At 35.4% G+C, this 1,576-nt stretch overlaps 1 protein-coding gene across 6 annotated transcripts in view; it reads left to right on the forward strand.

Moving 5' to 3' along the window:
• Positions 1-1,372, forward strand: part of OLA1 (Obg like ATPase 1) — a 90,497-nt gene extending 89,125 nt beyond the window's left edge. For all 6 annotated transcript variants that reach the window (XM_081181797.1, XM_081181798.1, XM_081181799.1 and 3 more), the window contains one exon: positions 842-1,372. In XM_081181797.1, coding sequence (XP_081037923.1) covers positions 842-943 — 102 coding nt within the window. In that variant the 3' untranslated portion in view covers positions 944-1,372. The remainder of the gene's footprint in view (positions 1-841) is intronic.
• Positions 1,373-1,576: the final 204 nt, after the last annotated feature.

Consider the following 1,576-nt stretch of genomic DNA (forward strand, 5'->3'; position numbering starts at 1 on the left):
ATAATTTCTTCCCTCTGTCGTAGAGTATGAGAACTGAAAGTGATATTGTATTGGCTCCCAAGGTACCTTTCGACTACGTAAAACAGTGTATGTTCATTCTCAAAACCTATTTATGGTTTGAGTGTCTTCACAAGAACCTGTTTTCCCCCCATTATACACTGTTTCTTATTCAATAATGCATCCCCAATATTTGGGAAATAGTATTTGCAATATGTCTCCCATTCATTTTAGCACAAGAGAACACAGAAGAGTTCTCCTTCCACTCACTCATAGTTCTTTGGATCCAATGATGTTTCCGCAGCCCTCCTTTTCCTTGGGAAAAGAAGGGGATTGGCTGTTTTCAAATTGCACGCTGCTTCATTGACAGAGGGGAAGAGAAATATATTTCCCTAACCAATTTAAGTCAAGACATATTTACTCTTGTTGATTGAAAATAGCTCTTAAAGTGCTGGCTCTTCTGTTTATCAAGAAAACTGTAGAATTCTTTTTTTTTTAAGGAGGAGGTAGGGAGGATTTAAAAATACCTTCTGTTAGCTTTGTTTATTTTAATATAAAATAAAATAACACATTGCTGTTGTTTTGAGGGACCCAAATCAAATACACAATTGACATTACATGAGAAAATCTCAAAGCAATGTTGTTTTCACTATCAGCAGTGAGGAATAAATTGTGATTATATATTTGTCAATCAAATTCTGCCCAAGTCAAGAAGTTTGCAGCTACCAAATGTTTTTCTGAGCGGATAGTATTTTATTCAAAATACGCACTGCATTTCAAAATAGTGGTTTTTTAAATACTTGCATCATTTTAATGCAGTAATCTATTCTTCTATCTCTTCCAGGCTGCTGGGAAATACAGACAGCAAGGCAGAAATTACATAGTTGAAGATGGAGATGTTATCTTCTTTAAATTTAACACACCTCAACAACCTAAGAAGAAATGAATATCAGATCTGTTCATTACTCAAAATTAAACTCTGTTACTTTAAAAATCATATGGGTTTTTTTATTTAGATAGGGATATCTTGAAGACAAAAAAATAAATAAAATCTGTATACATAAGGACAAATAACCCCCACAAATGAAACCCCTTGTGTTTGTTTTGAGTTGAATTATGACACCTCCAGTGAATGTACAAGTTCACTTAAATGTGAACAGCTCTGCATTTCAAATGATTAAGACTACTCCAAATTGCAGGAGCTTTTCAGAAACCATATTACTCTCATGATACTTCATTAATCTCCATCATATATGCCAAGCCTGACATGTTTGACAGTGAGGACAATATGGCTTGCTCCTTTTTGAATCTACAGATAATGCATGTTTTACAGTACTCCAGATGTCTACACTCAATAAAACATTTGACAAAACCAGCCTCTGTGTGTTTGGGGATGTCTGTATTGACTGACTGTGGTGTGCTGAATGTGATATGGCGCCTGGCGAATGCTGATTACAGAATTTTAAGGGATGTGTATGAAACAGTAACTGTCAGTGTGGGGCAGCTGCAATTGTATCTTAAGAGGGAGCCTTTCATTGGAATCAGATGATTAGGATGCCAATGATTTGTCTCAGAAAAG

Source organism: Podarcis bocagei (assembly GCF_964188305.1).
Source record: "Podarcis bocagei genome assembly, chromosome: 1".
In the NCBI taxonomy this organism is placed as follows: domain Eukaryota; kingdom Metazoa; phylum Chordata; class Lepidosauria; order Squamata; family Lacertidae; genus Podarcis; species Podarcis bocagei.